Here is a 15,567-nt window from a genome sequence, read left to right on the forward strand (position 1 = left end):
CGTCGAGTCGGGTTCCTCAAACTTACAAATTTTTCCCTGAGTTTATGTGCCTCCGTATCACTGTGTAAAACTCGGTTCCATGCACTGTCTGCAAGGCAGCCATTTTGTTTTATAAAAAACGGAGCTATCAGTTCAATGTTGTAAAATTGCATTTCCTATGAATGGTGTACTGAGATATTGGTCCGGCTAAGTGAAAGGAATCGCATATTTGACCTTTGGTTGCCTGGTAATATAAATTATACAGAATGTGTTTTGTGCAACTCATATGCATGTCATTTTTCCCAATTGGTCGATAGGAACAATAATGATTTTGTAACTAAAAATGCCCAGTTTCAATATAGGAGGCAACCAACAATAAATGCATTTTTCAAAGATGTTAAGTGTCACCAAAAAAAAAGAGAAACAAAACCAAATTCCAATGTATCGATCTTCCTGTTATTCTCGTTACTTTAAGCAAGTAAGTGATTCCAACAAAGCATCGTTGAGCGTGTAACCTGAGGTGCTTGTACCGACTAGACGGGAGTTTTGACCGTATACAGTCATCCTGCTCACCCCTGATCCATACCCCGCTATCAGCCCCGGTGAGTTGACTCGACAGCTACCCTTTCAAATTGTTAACCCAAATATAGACACTCAAGTTCGCCGTACAGTATGTGAAGGATTCTCGTGTAATTGTTGAACTTTTAAAATTACCAATTAAATGTCTCATAGCTGCTTTTAATAGCTGTCATCTTGCATTACATGTTTGATGATTGATGTGGCTGCGTTTTAAATATGAATTAATAACAAATCGCTGATTAGGTATTTTCAACCACTTCTTAGAATTTTCTTTTAGATGGGAAATACTATCAAGGAAAACAGAATGTAGGCGTACACTTGGATAACATGAATTTCTCTGTATCATTATAAGTTATTGCTATGTGCTGCTATATATAACACAACATAGATTTTCCACTCATCGAATGATTTATTTCAGTGAAATTCCGTCATTTTTTCGTGAATTGTGAATTGTGGTATGATTATCCTTTACAATAGTAGTTTTCTGCCTTTAATTCTTTCTTAAACAGTGGCAAAAATAAAGCACACTTGTCCTCAAATTTTCCCTTAAAGGCTTCTTTTCTCGTGTACTTTGATGCTCTATTTGCCCTGTCCGGCTTCATCAGCATCCGGGACATACAAAAGGCGGTTCGGAGTTTGTCGTCTCTCCGATAAGACGACACCTGGGGTTGCGTTATCGATGAGGGCGCGCTGTAGGTCCTGCATTGTCAAGTTTGGGTTCTTGGAAAGCTGGATAGCAGCTGCGCCTGCCGATGGAAGTACAAAGACAACTGTTACTTTTAATGGCACCTTGGCAGGTAAAGACACGGTAAAGACCTGTTTCGATGTTCGGAGAAGTGTGAAGCGTACAGGGCAATTCCCTGAGGCACCATTTCGGTAAGAAAAACAAAGAAATAATGGTGCAATAGTCGAAATCAACACTAACCGGCAGCGTGTGGACATGCCATAGATGTACCACTCATCGACATGTGAGCATGATCGCTGCTGATTCCTGCACTGACAATGGACACACCGGGAGCAAAGACGTCTACACAGGTTCCATAGTTGGAGAAAGTCGCTAACGTGTCTGTTACGGACACGGCCCCAACCGTCAGCACCTTGGGAAGAGAAGTGTCGTGTTTATACTCTTGGAAGTAAAACACTGTTGAGTTTTTAGAGCTCTACTGAAAATTTGGAACACAGTAATATTCATAATCAAATTTTGTAGAAGAAAAAGAATATTTTAGGAAACCCTTCCATGAATACCGATTCCTGTCTTTCAATAGAGGTAGCTCCGGCCAATCAAACTCAAGATTTCATGCTCATTCATCCTATATTGACCAGTCAAGTTTATTTCTCACTCTTACGACGGTTGCCTTTTTTTCTTATGAGTTTTTACCATTTTTCAATAACGACTATTTCTTGTCTACTTTGTATCCAACTTAGACTTTATGAGTAGAAACATTACTTGAGAAACACTCTGAAGAAATATTTAATTAATGTTGGACTGGTTTGCCTTTCTGTAGTTTTGTGCAAAATTTCTGATGCTTGTTCGTCATCCAATCCCGTGATAGAATGAAAATGTCAAAAACGTTTATTCGTACAACAAATGCACGTCTTTTATGTTGTTTCTATTCTCAGACACAAAACCAAGGCGTGTTCTTCTGAGATCTGCCCTTTCTTTTTGTGAAACTAAGCATGGCGTGCCGCACGCGCCAGCGGTATAAAACCATGGCGCAGTACACCCACTCCCAACGCACGCCATTTTGTGCACAGAGCAAAACACTACACACGCCTTGCGGTGTAGTCTTTAAGTGTGTAGTCGTCTCAGTTCCAGTTTTGGTCTGGACAGGACAGGAGCAGCTAAGCTGGTGTTTGCTCCACACTAGGGCTTTTCGCTAGGAGTCTTTCGTCTTGGAATAAAGGAGGACTGTTTGATGAACCGTGCTGTGTGAAGCAGGTACTTCAAGTTTAAGTCAACAGTATCTGTTTGAATATAAAGGTAACTATTTTCGATTCACCAATTTACGGTCAACATAATTTTAAAGCAAATTCAGAAATATTGGCGGAAGCAATGAACAGGAGATATCAGTTTTATCCCCACGAGTCTAAAATCTCTTTCTCGCTCTGGCCAGTTTATGAGGATGCCTTGGTTCGCTTGTCAAACTTCAAGAGTGATTTTGGCTCTGTATTTTCTTTGCGTGTATGGTCCTTATTTTGAAGGTTACCATGTTGTAAGCATGCCTTTTCTGTCTGTGTGGTTTTACTAAGGACATTGTCTTTACTGTCAATGGAAAGTTGACAGCTCCGTCTTGCCGTGAAAGATTTTGCTCACTTGTGAAAACCGCCACCTCGGGTTAAAGAAAACAAACTCCTCCATTAGACGTTTCTGCCCGCTAGCAATATGTGATTTCAACAAATTGTAATCTAATGCTTTTCCGTCTCAATCCTAGATGTAGAAATGTTTACTGAGTACTTTAAAAAGTCCGTTTTTGCCTTGACGCACGTAGGGGAAAGGGTCTGTAAATTCCGTCCTTGTTTGGGTAAAACAAGAAATACGTACTTGTTTCACCTACAGTCCATTAGGGTCTGGAATCCTGAACGGTAAAAATACTTGCAGTCCAATTTGCCCAAGAGCGGCCTCAGGACTTCCTCAGAGGTAAACTATGATAGCATTCAGATGAATTGGAGAGAACAGTACACTTGATTTCACAAGGGGAAATCCACAGGGAAGGATAATCCACAGTTCTCGTAACGATTTTACATCAAGAGAAGCCACCGAATCCCAGAATTAGAATCAATTGCTAATGCTCTTTGCAAGAATTGTTTCATCTTCCCACATGACACATGTAGGCCGTTGACACAAAGAAAGCCGACTTTATGATTCTCTGGCGGCATGGTTTGACGCTGGGGGGCCACAGGAGGTTAACAAGAACGACACACTTATTGACTGGCAATCACCAGTGTTGCATGCATCGAGGCAAAAAATTTGGAGCTAAATGTAACGAGCGGTAAACCATCTGACTTATTTCTGTCTCAAACGGCAGTCCATTATACAGCGGCATCCTATAGCTTTTGAATGACTGAGCAGCTGTGGTACTCTTGTAGGTATCGTTTACAGCATCAGCTAAAACGGTTCATTAGGAAGATTGAAAATACGAATGTGAAAAGAGAGATCTGCTATTTCTCCGAGTTTGACATCCCCAGTGGGGAATGAGGGGTAATATTTCGATTCAATTTGCACCGGTAAAGCTGTCTCCTCAGTCTGTTCATTTTTCCGGTCTCAAGTGACCAAAGAAGGTTCTGTTGACTAGGTTCATTTGTACAAGCTCAGCAAAGGTAAAATTTGGAAGGTATTATATGAACGTGGAACAGAAAAGTTTTGTACAAATTGGTTTTTGCGCAATAATATGAGTCTCAAATTTATGAACAGTTTGCGTCCGAAAGTTACAGAATCTTAATTTATATATAGTTTAAGTCTGGCGACCTTTAGGAGGATATAACAATAGGGTTGATTAATACCATAATTAATACCTTAAGTTAAAAATATGTGTGTGTATTGAAAATCTGAGGTTAATACATTGTTCTTAGTACTAGTCCTATATGTACACCGTGATTTTACACTACTTTTTGAAAGAGCACACCAACTTGATTTGGACTTGTTTTTTTTGTGTTTCTTCTTCTTATGACAGGCAGCATAATGAATATCATGATTATGAAATTGTTTATCTTGTATAGGCCTTTCAACAGTGCAAGGTCGATGGTTCATTTACCTCTGGCACGCGGGCAGGTGATCTCGTACACGAGTCCGCCCTTTCATTTCCGGCAGCAGTGACAACAAACACTCCCGCCTTCATCAGTTCCTTCACGGCCATGTCTAGCGCCTCTGTCGCCGCACCACCAATGGACATAGAGGCAATGGCGGGGGATCTGGCGTGATCTACCAGCCAGTCAATTGCTGGAGAAGAAGGTAAGACAGTCCTCGCTATTTTTTTCTTCGAATTGCTGGTTTAGGCGTACGTGGGATATAAGTCTCCGTCTCCAGAAAATTTTCAGTGAGAGCAACTTCTCTCCCTTTGACTGAAACTAGGGACACGGACATGACGTCATTCAGTAGAGGGCGCTATTCAAGATCAATGGAGAAAGTAGCCAACGGTTTTTGTAGCCCTGTAAGTGCTTCTGTGGGGAATGTAAGGATAGTTTGACCTTCAACAGTGCATGGGTCTTTGATAGTTTGTAAGTGCTCAGATTTCACACAAAAATTGATAATCTTTTGCTACAATTGATAATCATTTGCTACACCTATTAGTGGTTTCTAATGTTTAAATGCAGTGGTGTAACTACAGGGGGGCGGGGCAATAGGGCTCCCCTCCCTTTGAAATCTTGAAATCAATATACTTCAAGAAACGTCACTCTGGTTGTGTTGTTTTGGCCGTGTTTCTAATTTTGCCGTACCCAGCGACCCTGTCTTTATATTCAAACAATAACTACTCCTTTCTTTAGTGATATACTATATCATGCTTATTTGAAAAAAAAATAAAAATAATTTCACCTTTAATGAGATCAGAACTGGACGCCTTGCCATTGCAGTGCATGGCTCGAATGCCAAAGATGGAGGCTTTCTTTGCCACACCACAGAGGGCGCCTCCCACGATACCTGCGCAGTGGGTTCCATGGCCATGACAATCTTGACCCTAGTGGGTAACACAAGCAATTTAATGAGGGGTAAGCACATTTTGACTTTTGCCTTTAAGCATATACTAAAATAACGCGTTCTTTTTTGTACTCTTGTCTGACAATAGTTTAAGTGCGTACATTTTGATTTGATGATGCAATCAGTGCATTATTCGACCATTTATGTTTACGACATTTCGCTAAAAATTCAACATTTAAAAGTCCAGGAGTTCGCTTTAATGTCAAGAAGTGAGAAATAAAACATCTTACGTTTCCTCCAAACACGTCGTATGCAATCTTTGCACGTCCCTCGAATTCTTCATGGGTAGTTCGTATGCCAGTATCGATTACGTATACGTTGACTCCCTCTCCGGTACCTAAAGAAAGGTAGCAGAATTCTATAGGTGATTGTAAAAATATTTCAACGCCAAAGGCAGTAAAAAAGTATTATTTCGCAGTAATGAGATTTTTAAATACTGTCGACTTTTGTGCAGGTTTTCTCTGTGTATTTTAATTTCTCTTTTAAAGAAATTAATGACTAATTTGACTAGATACGGACGTTGTTCATTTAGGCTAGCCGTGGAAGTTTGAGAAAAAAGAAAATGACAGTGTATACCGTCTGGGTTGTAGACTCCATCGAGTGGCAGGTTGCGTTGATCTAATCGGTCTAGACCCCATGACTTTAAGGGAAGTGAATGGACGTTGTCAATGTGGTCAAAGGGTAGCACCCTGACCTGAGAGTCCTCCTCGAGAAACCTTACAGAGGGATTTTTACGCACCTGACAGATAAGAATGAAATAATGATGTGAAAGCTTGTACAATACGGATGTTACTATTGTGAATTGGGTCATTCCGTAAATTAGAGGTCCATGTTTTTCGTGCCCCTGTCACATCTGACATGCGATTTTGTCAGTTCAAAACGTATTTTTTAATTTTGAGAGTGATGAAGTGATGCAAATTACCTGCCAAATAGAAATATTTTGAAATCAATAGCAGTGATATTTCCATGTCAAATGACACAGGGACAAATAAAATGTCACACTTGTGAACCCCGAATTTATAGAATGGCCCAATTGTGACAGATAATTACCACTTATAGCACACTCACTGTTGCCATGCAGTCCTCGGTCATTTCTGCAACGAAACCGTTGAGGGCGCTACTGAATGTATTGATGATTTTACAGTTGGCATCACCCAGGTCACGTGCCTGTCTTTGGAAGTCTTCAGCGAACCTTTTGGCTGGAACTTCTTCCTGTGGTAACAAACAGAATGAAATTAATGCTGACAGATCAAAGTATTCATGTAGGTGTCAGCTTTTCGAACTTCGAAATTCTCTTTTACGAATGTCCATTAGGAAGACATACACTGTAGGTCGTAGCCGATTGAAGCACTCTTAAGTTCATACGATTCTTGGACCAGTTCTGTAAACAAAAAATTATTTTTACCTTTAAGATAACAATGTATCGGTTTGGTGAGTATGCTTCCTCTACCGTATACACAGGCGCTAGGTCGACCCACGCCATAGTATTAGCTAGAACCGTTGATACCACCAGCAGAGAAACCATGGTTGAATCGGAAGCTTTGTCTGTATTGGTAGATAGAAGATTTACAGTCTGGGGTTAATTTGTTGATATCATCGTTGAGTCCAATGTTGTAATGACTCGACACGAGTCCAACTCGAGTCACAAATTTTGGCGACTTGACTCGACTCGAGTACTGACGGGTAAATTACTTGAATCGAGTCACTGCAACCAAATGACTCCAGTGAAAGTTAATGAGACCTTAGTCCCAAATTTAAAAGCATACTTTCGTGGGAAACAAACATTTGCAATGACATTTAGTGCCGATTTTGGGGGTTCATGTCATGTGTTATAACATTATCATCACGAGTGAGAGGCGATGTGACCACTATTACAATAGCACAGAGGTAAATTTCAAAATGCCAACAAGGTACCCTCTCTCATGTTTTATTTATCGTATTGTGTTCAAATATTTCTGATTCGATTCGACTTGATTGCCTCTTGACTCGACCCGAGTCACTCCGTTATACAGTGACTCGACTTGAATCGCTACATTGTAATGACTAGACTCATCAAAAAATACAATGTGACTTGTCACAAGATTTACTTGAATTCTAGGCCTCAACAAAATGGACTTACCTCCAGAAATGTGTGTGTGTTTTTTTTTTTTTTTGAATGTGTGATTCAAATACTCTGGTTTGCCCCGTTGATTCTTTCACTGCGCTAATGCATCAACAATATACTTTCTACCACTGCATTATACAGCAGACATATTGTATCGGCATCGGTTACTGTGAAAGAAAAATTGCAACATAATTATGGAAACTTTATTGAACCGAATGATTTTAAAAAGAATAACTGCAGCAAACTACTTACCCCAATACATGTCTCCGCTCCAAGATGGTGTCCCAACTCACAGATGATTTATGTTTTTTTTCCAATTTCAGTGAATTTTTGTTTGCTTTCAAATTGCACCCTGATGTTCACAGGAAACCTGACAACTGAGCATTTGGCTGTACGTTTTAGGTTTGGCACGTCATTGTTAAAAGGTATTTAGTTGATGCTGGTATCAGGCCGTCAGTACTGGCGTGGTTTGTAAAGGAAACTGGTTTTTTAATAATTAAAAATGCAGTCATCCGTTGAGACTTCAGTTGATTGGAAATTACAAATGCGGGTTGTGATGTTGTGCTCGGTTCAGAAGAGAGTTAATAGGAATTTCCGCTGTCATGGAAACGCCTTACAGGGGGTTTGCCAAGAGTGGATTTGTCAATTGTTTTCTTCCAGGTAGAATCGTAACGACACAATGCAAGAAACTGCAACTCTTTTTATCAAAGGTCACGGTAACCGTGGGTTCGAATCCCCTTGTTTAATTGTTGTGCAGCACATCCAGTCCTATGTTAGTCCCTAGACGACATCGTGCATTACCCTTTGTCAGTTTGGAGCATAAATTCCCTGCACTTTGTGCCGTGCATTGGTGGAGCACCTAGAGTCTTTGAAGGTACAATCCTCACATGACTCAAAATCAAACCATTTATGTTGTTCATGGACAAAAAGCCGTGCTTCAAAATACAAATTTTTCACTTACTGAAAGGAGACGCGGATGAACACGGACATGAAGGCGCGCCTATCCCCCTTCAAGTCTGTGTTCTCAGCGTATTTAATAGTTGTATCACGGCTCAGCATTATGTTACGTCAACGACGATCAGTCCCACACCACAAGAAAATACAAACCTAAATGAACAATAAATAACTCCTAAAGTCAATTTATTGTGGGAGACAACGGATACCTCAAATATAAGCTACGTGCACACGGTTTTATTTTGGAGATGGTTGGGCACTGGTGTATCACTGTATAGTTGTAATATTCAGTACATCGTTCATTATGGAAAGCAGTTTGTGTTGTCCTTTCATCTTTCCGTCAGTTTTATTGGCTCATTTCTGTGCTGATGGATATCCGCCGTACAAACAACTCTAAAATATGTCTGGCTTTCGGCACGTTGTATACAAGATTACTGTTATATGCCAAGCATAAATAGATGTTTAATTCGTGTTTAAAGGTATCATAAGCTGGTGTTAATATTAACGTTAAAATGCTCAGCTTAAAGAGACGTCGTAATGAGAAGAAGGAATCCAACTGTGTAAGAAAGGGACACCAAGAGAGGTTTTGTGTTTGCTTTGTTTGGTTTCAGGTGGTTGGTTTTGCTTTAATATCTCTCCTACGTACTCTACATCCTTTGGGCCCCCAAGCTGGAGACGAATTCTTATAAGGTGCTAATTAATCAAATTTGTGCCTGCTGTATTAAAGACGCAGTTTGTGATATTTAAAGACGGCACAGAAATGTACAAGTCGAAGGAAAAGAAAGTAATACAATAAAGTCACTGTTCAGTGAAATGCAGTGAAATGATTTTACTAAAACGATCTGATAAAATAAACATTACTTCAAGCCTCTCTCTTTTTTTTTTTTGCTTGAACTAAAAAAAGTTGGTGCTAGCTTTTGTGAGGGTGCTATTATAATAATATTTAGTACGGTTTTAGCGCGTGCGGTAAGATATTTGTGGAACAATACGAGAAGAGGCGTAAGCTAGTTGTGTCGTCCAACCTACTCCATCGGAGGGTTTGCTTGAACCCTTCCTGTTTTATCGGCCCAGAGAGCTGCCATGGGATGCACGCGGGTGTTTGTGGACTGAGTGTTGGGAGTATGCACTCCAGTTGTCAACGCATGATTGTCGGTTGATGAAGGCGGGCTAATAAACCGTATGGCGTACAGCTTGGGGATGTAGACACAAGCCACGGTTAGGTAGGCGTTAAGCAGCACAGCCAGACAGAATGCAGCAACCTTCTGTGAGGCATCTTGGGCGGTGGAGTACACTGGTATGGCCGCCAGGCACGCCAAAAGTGTCGAGTACACGCTGACTCCGATGAACTTGAACTCGTCGTAGTTGTCTGGCACCTTGCGGGCCAGGAACGCAAACACGCAGCAGCCCAGGATAAGCACCAGGTTGTATGCGCACGACACCAGAAAACCGATGCTGATGTTGCAGTGCAATTCAAGATGGCCGTCCCTTGGAATAGGAGCCAAGTACTCTGGCTCGCAGGGTCCCATTGCTGATGTCAACAAGATGATGCAAACCACCTGTGGGTTTTAAGATGGCAAAATGCGGGAAATAAACACAATTCATGTCGACGTAATTTGTAAATGAGGATTCATAATATCCTACATAAACAAACACAAAATGGACGAAACAGTTAACCGAAAACAATTTTGAGAAGGTGTGCAGCGTGTATGGTGATTGCTATAAAAAGTTTAGATTCAAAACAAAGATTTAAGTAACACTAGCGATCAAATTTTTATTGTTCGCAAAACTTTAAAATACGTCTGCCATTCCTGTAATTTTCCTGACGATTTACCTTTGCTTTTTACGAATAAAATCCTACACCACTTTGTGTATTGGTTAAAGTTGCGTCTGTTACATTGTCCGTCGTCTGCGTTTGGTTTCTGTGGGCTTCATTTATAATAGTTTCGTTCTTTCGTGTAGCTGTCCCCAACCTACACTCGACTAACATTTTAACATAAACAACATTCACTCGACAAGAACACAATTCATATCAGTGTCTACAGCTCCTTTTAAAATACGTTCACTACGACTCTTAATTTTTCTCTCAGCCAAAATATTAGATCATGCCATCGCAAATGGCCTCACAGGACAAACATCTATTTGGGCACAAGCATATTTCCTTTTTTCTCTTCCATTAAGGTTGTGCGGCCTAATTGAAAGTGACTTTGATCGATGGATAGCGCACTCTCTAATTGGTAAAATAATGCATGCTTGCTTCATGCTTTCAAGACTTTTGAGGTAAGACGTAAGATGTGTGGCTGAGTGTCTGTAGCGGTCAATGATTTGCTAAATCTTGTGACCCAGTCACGGTAAATAATCCACCTCTCCACTAACAGTTATTTATAGAAAATAAAACTAGTCATAGAAAATTAAAACAACTTTTCTTTTTCTTAAACACTATTTGAATGTTTTCATGGTAAGGACTAGAAGTCAACTCTAGACACGTGTATGTGACTAACAACCTAAGTATTATTCTAGGAGGGGGTGTATGATGTGTGAAATATTGGAATAGGTAACCAGTAGTCGCCTTTGTTTGTTGATAGGCCTATTTGAATATATTTTGTTTTTGTAATTTCCTAAATCTTTAAAACCGCAAACAATATTGCCAGTGTTGCCATTGAAGACATGGAGGCTGCACAGTTATATGCACAGACTTCCCTATGTTGTGTTAAGTTGGTTCAGGTGTTAAGTGAAGACAGCGTTTCGAAATTTCCTTTGGAGAGAAGGGGCTTGGGACGATTGTTCCAGACAATACCAAATACGTTTATTTGTAAGACTAACATTTGATCCATAGTCTGGGCACGATGACTCTGGCAAATGTGGCTTTAATCCCCACAGCTGTTTTATACTCTGAACATTAACAGGGCCGATGTTTACTTTAAGCACATCTATTTAAAGCGCGACAGGCGTCGGGACACTGCCACAGCATGCCTAATCGGTCTTACCATGCATATAAACACGTACTTCCATGGTCTATCAATATGGTTTTAAATTGTGCGTGTAAAATGGTCTCCGGGCAACTATATGTCAACATCCACTGATATAATGAACCTACCTTCCGTCTTTCCAAAGGCACTCGTCAACAACGTAGCGCAATTTTCACAATATTTCAATTGCATGCAGGCGTACTTGAAAGTAATTTAATTTCTTGGCAAACACGTGTGTATTAGAACTTAATTTACTGTACAGAAATCCACTGGAATGGCAATTAAGTTTATAAAATGATTCATCCTGCTAAAGTGGTCGTGTTGTTAGATGCGCTAAGAAAAATAGAACTAAACTTGAATCATCAAATTATTGTTTGATGTCCGTCAGGAATGTTTTGGAATATCTGTAGTCTTTAACCACCATCTTTCAATTAACAATAAATAATCTATCGAGGTAGAATCGCACTAACGCGGCTAAAATATTATCCACTGCAGGGTGGACTATACGGACGTGTAAAGTCTGAAACAAAGAAAACTCAACATACAAAATTCCAGAGGGCTGACGCAGCGTCGTGGCTTAATTACAAACAGCGGTATGTCAACACGGCAACGTCGCGCTACTTTCCCGTACCAACAGTTCCATTGCCACGATGTGGCCTAAGGTGCAACCATGCCATAGTAATGATGCAGACGGGTACCTGACCATGTTTGTTCTTTCAGTGGGTTTTCTGTAATGTGTCTCGCTTTACTAGAGATTCAAAGAAATGAAATTCTTTTAACGATATCGTGATACAGAAAGAGGTTCCGAATTGAGAAGATTTTAAGTGTCGGTCTCACAAAGATGGCAACATTATGTCTTCTCAGCTTTGCAAGAAGACAAGTTATCTTGGAAGGATAATGAGATAAATTCTGTCATCTACTGAATGTTTTACATTCTGTGGGATGTGTCAGCAAAGTTGTCTTACAATGGTGTCTAACTTTGCATACACACCTGAATCATGACAAGCACAGTTACCATGGCCAGCTGCACTCCCGGCGAGATGAGACCTGGGCGACGAGCAGATCTCTTGCCAGCTCGGAATATCCGATAGATCCTACTAACTTTCAGGAGGATCGGTGCATAGGCCAGCGTAGAGCAGAGGCTTACCATAGCCTGGGACACGCAGCAGCTGATAGTCGAAGGTTGGGAAATCAGAAGAAAAGTGGAGACAAAGGCTAGAATGAGGCCAAAGACGTTGACACAGCTTAGCTCACGGCTGGTAGCCTTGATTATGCTGTGGTTACGATTTACTGCCAGTCCAGCCGCCACCACTGAGGACAGAACTAAACCTATGCACGACAGGGTTGTTATAGACAGGTGCAAAGGGTCAGCCCAGTCGATAAGTGTAGGGATGATAGGGGCACAGGACAAACGTAGCTCATCTGGCCACCTGGTCTCCTCACACTCCTTACACTCTGTACTGTTGTTAACGACGATAGCGTGAGATTCGCAAGGAAAGCATCCGAAGCAGCATTTACAGGTAGATTGTGGAATGTCTGTCAACCCAGTCATCCAGATGATCTCACTGCTGAATGTAAGATGGTCGGAGGAAGCTAAAGCGTCCCAGAGACCGACATTAACCAGCCTGAACTTTCCATCCTCGTCAAACTGAGCATTCTTCAGAAGGTATCTACCCACCATGTCACCATCTGAGGTGAACTGAAAGTGGCCCCTCTGTCCATCGAATCTTACCTCTTTCAAGTGGTCCAAAAGTTCTCTGCCATTCACTATAGTGGAGTTAGAGATGTTGATGAGAGAGTCAAGTGCGTATGCAAATGCATAGACCGCATCAGTGAGAGGCGCCATAGGACTTGTTGACGTGTACTGCTCAAGATGCGGCATACCACATTGCTCATCAACCCACACAGTGCAATTATAAGTTGCTTCCCAACGACTGAAAAAGATGTCAAACCATGGATTCTTACGAATAGTGTCCCTCTTAAGGCTCGATATGTGCTTGAAGAACCCAACTGGCTGCGGGTTGTAAAGGTTTAAGAACAGAGCACCTGCAGGTGGTGATTTGTTTAGTCTGGATAAACTGTGAGCCCAACTTTCACTACCCAGCCAAATGAAGTGGTCTTTTACGCCACTCGCACTTTCCACAGCATTAACTAGTTTAGTAGCAGGTTCTGGTCCTGCAAAGACAACAATAACTCGGACCTTAGGTTTTCCCAATATCAAGGTCGCAATCTCCTCCGATTCGGCTGGCGTTGGCACCTGTTGGATGGGAAGTAAGAGAGCCACACAGATGCCTCGATTTTCAGCAAGGCTAGCCAAGGCATGGGCGCCTCGAATGCCGTAGGTGTCGGCCAGATTATACGATTGACACGTAAGTCCATTCCATGTGGGTTATGATGTCGACCATTGCTTCGACCTGAAGACGATCAGGCGGGACAGTCCGCAGGAAGAACGGGAATCTCTCCTTCTCCTTGTCGCTCAGTTCCTCGCTGGTAGCTGCAAATGCGATCATTGGCACCTCGTACAGATCGGCCAGTGATCCTACAACGATGCTAACGGTGCTTTTCATCGGTCCAACAATTCCAGTGATATTTTCTGAAATATTCCTAGAATTATTCTTACATGACGGAGTGTTAATCGGGAAATTTGTCACCGAAGCACCGTTATTGATCAGAGACAGAGCAGACCACAGACCAAAATCTTCGTTGAAGCAAGTGTCCCGAATGTCGAATCCCACACGTATCCCTGGTAAAAGATCGCTTCTATTGTTGATTTTGTCAATCGCGAAAATCATGGCTTCAACCAGCTGCAGGGACCACATCGTGGGAGTTGAATCACAATCACCGAAGTGAACTGGAATGAGCCCGCCGAGGTTAATGTCTCCTCTTTGGGCGTACGACAACTGACCGTTCAAGGACAGTGATACTGCTGTTAATGGCAAGCACAAGATTACTAATGCTTTACGCAATGTGACAGGGGCTGACAGCAACATTGCCATGTTGCTGAATTCTTTCAAGCTGGTGATTCTAACTGAAGAGTATAGATGGTTTACACTCCGATGTTCAGTCATTAGCACAACTCACTGCTTTGAAACAAACGTGTTGTTGGTAAGTAGGGTAGTTCACGCTATCGTACGATATATTTTTTTCAAACACTTTCAAGAAGTTCAGTGTCACTCAGTCAGTAGTTTTGGTCAATGCAACTTTAAAGCGATGATTTTACTTGTGTGCTGCATATCACTTGAGTGTCTAACTGTTATCGTGAGTGAAGACACAGCTCATGGCTTTTTACAAAGACAGAACGGTTACATTTGATTCTGTTTCAAGATTTATCGTAGCACTCACCAGTAATGTTGACTTTCCTCTTTCCCTCAGAAGCAACGGCAAAAGTTGCCCCACATATTAAACCCTTGACCTTCTTTCAAACGAACACTCTGGCAGCATTATTACATCAAACTGCTCTTACCGATGCAGATGCATGCTCTTGACTTGACTTTAAACTTTAATGGACACTTTGTCCTCCTAACAGTGGCGTAGCTAGGATTGTACTCGAGGGGGCACAAAGGGGGCACCAGCATCTTTCATTGATGTGGGTTCTTGGAGCAAGTATTTGTTCGACTTGTTCAATATCTATTCATCCGTTTTTTCGGGGGGGGGCACCTGGAATTTGTGGGGGGGGAGTGCCCACCACCTGCTACGCCTGCCTTATAATATCAAAAATAATGATGAAGCCAGTTATATTAGAGATTCCACTGGGACAGGTTTTGATAGTTGATTTCAGCCTAATGAGCAGGGATAATTAAAATATGACAGATACCGTGAAATACAGTGCGCCTCATAAGTGTTCCACAATTATTATTATTATTATACGATGTAATAATGGACGACAAATTCTAATCTAATAGGAGACGACCATTGGAATAAGCCTAATAATTCTACAAGGCAGACGCCAGAGCAGTCGACGCATTCCTTCATCTTATACTGGTAGCTTGTTCCGAGCAAAAGTGTCTGGTTTGTGGAAGTTCATACAAGGATATATATTTCTGGGCACCCCTAATTGATTGAATCAGTGGCATGTGTCAGTCGAAAGAATGCCTGAGAGGGAAATGAAGCAAAATTACGCGAAAAATGATTCATAGTGTTGGAAATGCATTCTGTTTGGTCAGAGTTAGTGGTCTTTGGGCAATTTGGTTTATTTTGAAGGCCGATTTGGAAACTAAGACAACGTCTGAAGGGGAACAGTCAAATGAGTCTAAAGCTTTTCATTTCGTACATAGTGTTCCCTTCGATGTAAT

At 41.3% G+C, this 15,567-nt stretch overlaps 2 protein-coding genes across 2 annotated transcripts; both read right to left on the reverse strand.

The window, feature by feature from the left end:
• Window positions 1–413: 413 nt before the first annotated feature.
• Window positions 414–7,768, reverse strand: LOC110979862 (uncharacterized). The gene is made up of 9 exons (XM_022235982.2): window positions 7,608–7,768; window positions 6,657–6,796; window positions 6,320–6,463; window positions 5,828–5,990; window positions 5,482–5,588; window positions 5,090–5,231; window positions 4,311–4,495; window positions 1,484–1,655; window positions 414–1,304 (listed from the first exon to the last, which is right to left on the reverse strand). The coding sequence occupies exons 1-9, from the start codon at window positions 7,615–7,617 to the stop codon at window positions 1,138–1,140; spliced, it is 1,230 nt and encodes a 409-aa protein (XP_022091674.2). The 5' UTR covers window positions 7,618–7,768; the 3' UTR covers window positions 414–1,137.
• A 177-nt stretch (window positions 7,769–7,945) lies between these two features.
• LOC110979865 (metabotropic glutamate receptor 3-like) lies at window positions 7,946–14,825 on the reverse strand. The gene is made up of 2 exons (XM_087145002.1): window positions 12,267–14,825; window positions 7,946–9,865 (listed from the first exon to the last, which is right to left on the reverse strand). The coding sequence occupies exons 1-2, from the start codon at window positions 13,155–13,157 to the stop codon at window positions 9,332–9,334; spliced, it is 1,425 nt and encodes a 474-aa protein (XP_087001128.1). The 5' UTR covers window positions 13,158–14,825; the 3' UTR covers window positions 7,946–9,331.
• Between the last annotated feature and the right edge of the window lie 742 nt (window positions 14,826–15,567).

This window comes from Acanthaster planci, linkage group LG13 (genome assembly GCF_054643075.1).
Source record: "Acanthaster planci isolate LZ-2023a linkage group LG13, COTS_SCS, whole genome shotgun sequence".
Lineage (NCBI taxonomy): Eukaryota > Metazoa > Echinodermata > Asteroidea > Valvatida > Acanthasteridae > Acanthaster > Acanthaster planci.

Bases quoted from the DNA above. Each gene is read 5' to 3' on its own strand.
- LOC110979862 (XM_022235982.2), bottom strand. The intron at 5,232-5,481 runs GTAAGATGTTTT...GTTACCCACTAG, and splicing joins ACGACGTGTTTGGAGGAAAC to GGTCAAGATTGTCATGGCCA. The intron at 4,496-5,089 runs GTGAAATTATTT...CTTCTTCTCCAG, and splicing joins CAGTTCTGATCTCATTAAAG to CAATTGACTGGCTGGTAGAT.
- LOC110979865 (XM_087145002.1), bottom strand. From the start codon at position 13,157: ATGCCGCATCTTGAGCAGTACACGTCAACAAGTCCTATGGCGCCTCTC. The intron at 9,866-12,266 runs GTGTGTATGCAA...TAAAACCCACAG, and splicing joins CTGTGCTTGTCATGATTCAG to GTGGTTTGCATCATCTTGTT.